Source organism: Etheostoma spectabile, chromosome 22 (genome assembly GCF_008692095.1).
Source record: "Etheostoma spectabile isolate EspeVRDwgs_2016 chromosome 22, UIUC_Espe_1.0, whole genome shotgun sequence".
NCBI classification, from domain to species: Eukaryota; Metazoa; Chordata; class Actinopteri; order Perciformes; family Percidae; genus Etheostoma; species Etheostoma spectabile.
Genome location: NC_045754.1, coordinates 16,062,474 through 16,064,215, shown reverse-complemented (window position 1 = coordinate 16,064,215; position 1,742 = coordinate 16,062,474). Strand labels below are relative to the sequence as shown.

At 37.7% G+C, this 1,742-nt stretch overlaps 1 protein-coding gene across 1 annotated transcript in view; it reads left to right on the top strand.

The window, feature by feature from the left end:
• Positions 1–1,742, top strand: part of LOC116672368 (trichohyalin) — a 104,091-nt gene that overhangs the window by 25,977 nt on the left and 76,372 nt on the right. The window contains exon 6 of the mRNA XM_032504179.1: positions 1,262–1,555. Coding sequence (XP_032360070.1) covers positions 1,262–1,555 — 294 coding nt within the window. The remainder of the gene's footprint in view (positions 1–1,261; positions 1,556–1,742) is intronic.

The window sequence follows — 1,742 nt, the reverse complement described above, 5'->3', positions numbered from 1 at the left end:
GCAGGATACCCAGGGCTCGGTTTACACCTATCACCATTTCTAGCCACTGTGGCACCATTGGCAGGCTGGGGAATGCATATTAAGGTTAAAAAAAAACTCATAAAAGGACATGCCATGGGACCTTTTTAAAGGACAATTCCGGCGCAAAATGAACCTATGGGTTAATAACTCATAGTTACAGTTAGACAACCGTTCTCTGGGATTTGTTTTCATGCTAATTGAATGTGACCAGTTTTAGTGCAGAATCTTGGGAAAACAGTCATGACCAGTTGAACCACTGTAACCAGTAACATAGTTCAAGCACGGCATTCGTTGTTTGACTGGTCATGACTGTTTTCCCAAGATGGCGCCTGCCTGTATACCGAACGGTCTTCATAAAGTATCTTTTAAAATGACTGTCTGTACACTTAAAAAGTTCTCAATGCTTTGGTTTACATGTAGGGACCCTCATTATACTACGGTGGAAGTGTGGTGCTATTTTGAACCTTGTTAGTGGTATAGCAATAGCAATTTCTTTTTACTTTTTTACGTCTAGCGTAATAAGCTAATTAGGGGTTTGCACCAAAACTGGTCACATTCAATTAGCATGAAAACATTTCCCGGAGAACGGTCGACTTGGTATCCATGCGTTATTGACTCTAAGGTTTATTTTGCGCCAAAATTGTCCTTTTATAATACTCCATTAAGTGTTGTATGCATGTACTACTTTGAAAATCATTTAAGTAAAAGTACATTAGTGTTATTAGAAAAATTAAAGTAAGAGTACTCATTCTGCAGTAAAATTTCCGCTATGACTGATGTTTTATTCTATAATATTTATTATATAAACATGTATGTTATGTAAAATCTTGACCTGAAAGTAACTAACAAGTACACCTGCAAAATAAATGTTGTGGAATAGAAGTATAAAGTAGCATAAAATTTAATTACTCAAGTAAAGTCCAAAGTACCTCAAAATTGTAAAAAAGTATGGTGCTTGAGTACACGGACTTAGTTACTTTCTACCACTGTCAGGATTCTTATTTGCACCCATGTACTTCCATATGCAAAGTAGATACTGCACATGAAAAATAGCTAATTATGTAAACCATACTGCATGAAAGCATCATTTTTTAAACTTTCTCCTTATCCCTCTTAAAGGAATCCGCCTTGCAATGGGTCTCTTGATGTTTTTGATTAGTTTTGAGAGTAAGTTTCTGGTACCTCATTTGTTTTACAGAGTGCAGAGATATAACGTCTGCTTTTTTCTGTCTGACTTTAGCTCTCCAAGGTGAATATGAGAGCGAGGGAGCTTCAGGAAGAGCTGAAGAGAAGAGAGGAAGAATGGAGGCAAAGAGAAGACAAACAGAGACTGAAATATGAAAAGGAGCATCAAAAAGCAGAGGAGAGGAGAAGGCACGAGCAACAAGAGAGAGAGGAAGAGTGGGTGAAGAAAGTGGAGGAGGAGGTGAAGAAGAGGGAGGAAGAGTGGAAGAGGGTGATTGAGGAGGAGAGAAAGGCCCATGCTCAAGCTGTTAAAAAGTGGGCTGAGAAGACAGCTGTTTTTAATTCTGAGGTGAGTATATAAATGTGAATGTAAGTAGATCTCTCATTGTGTTCCCTCATTTTAATTCTTGTGGATGAAATGATGGGTTCCCCTCATCAAAGAAAATATCACGCACAATTGCACACCTTCATCAACAATTAAAAGATGACTAGAATCGTTCGGTGTTTGAAATAGTTTCTCCTTTTTTTTTTTTTTT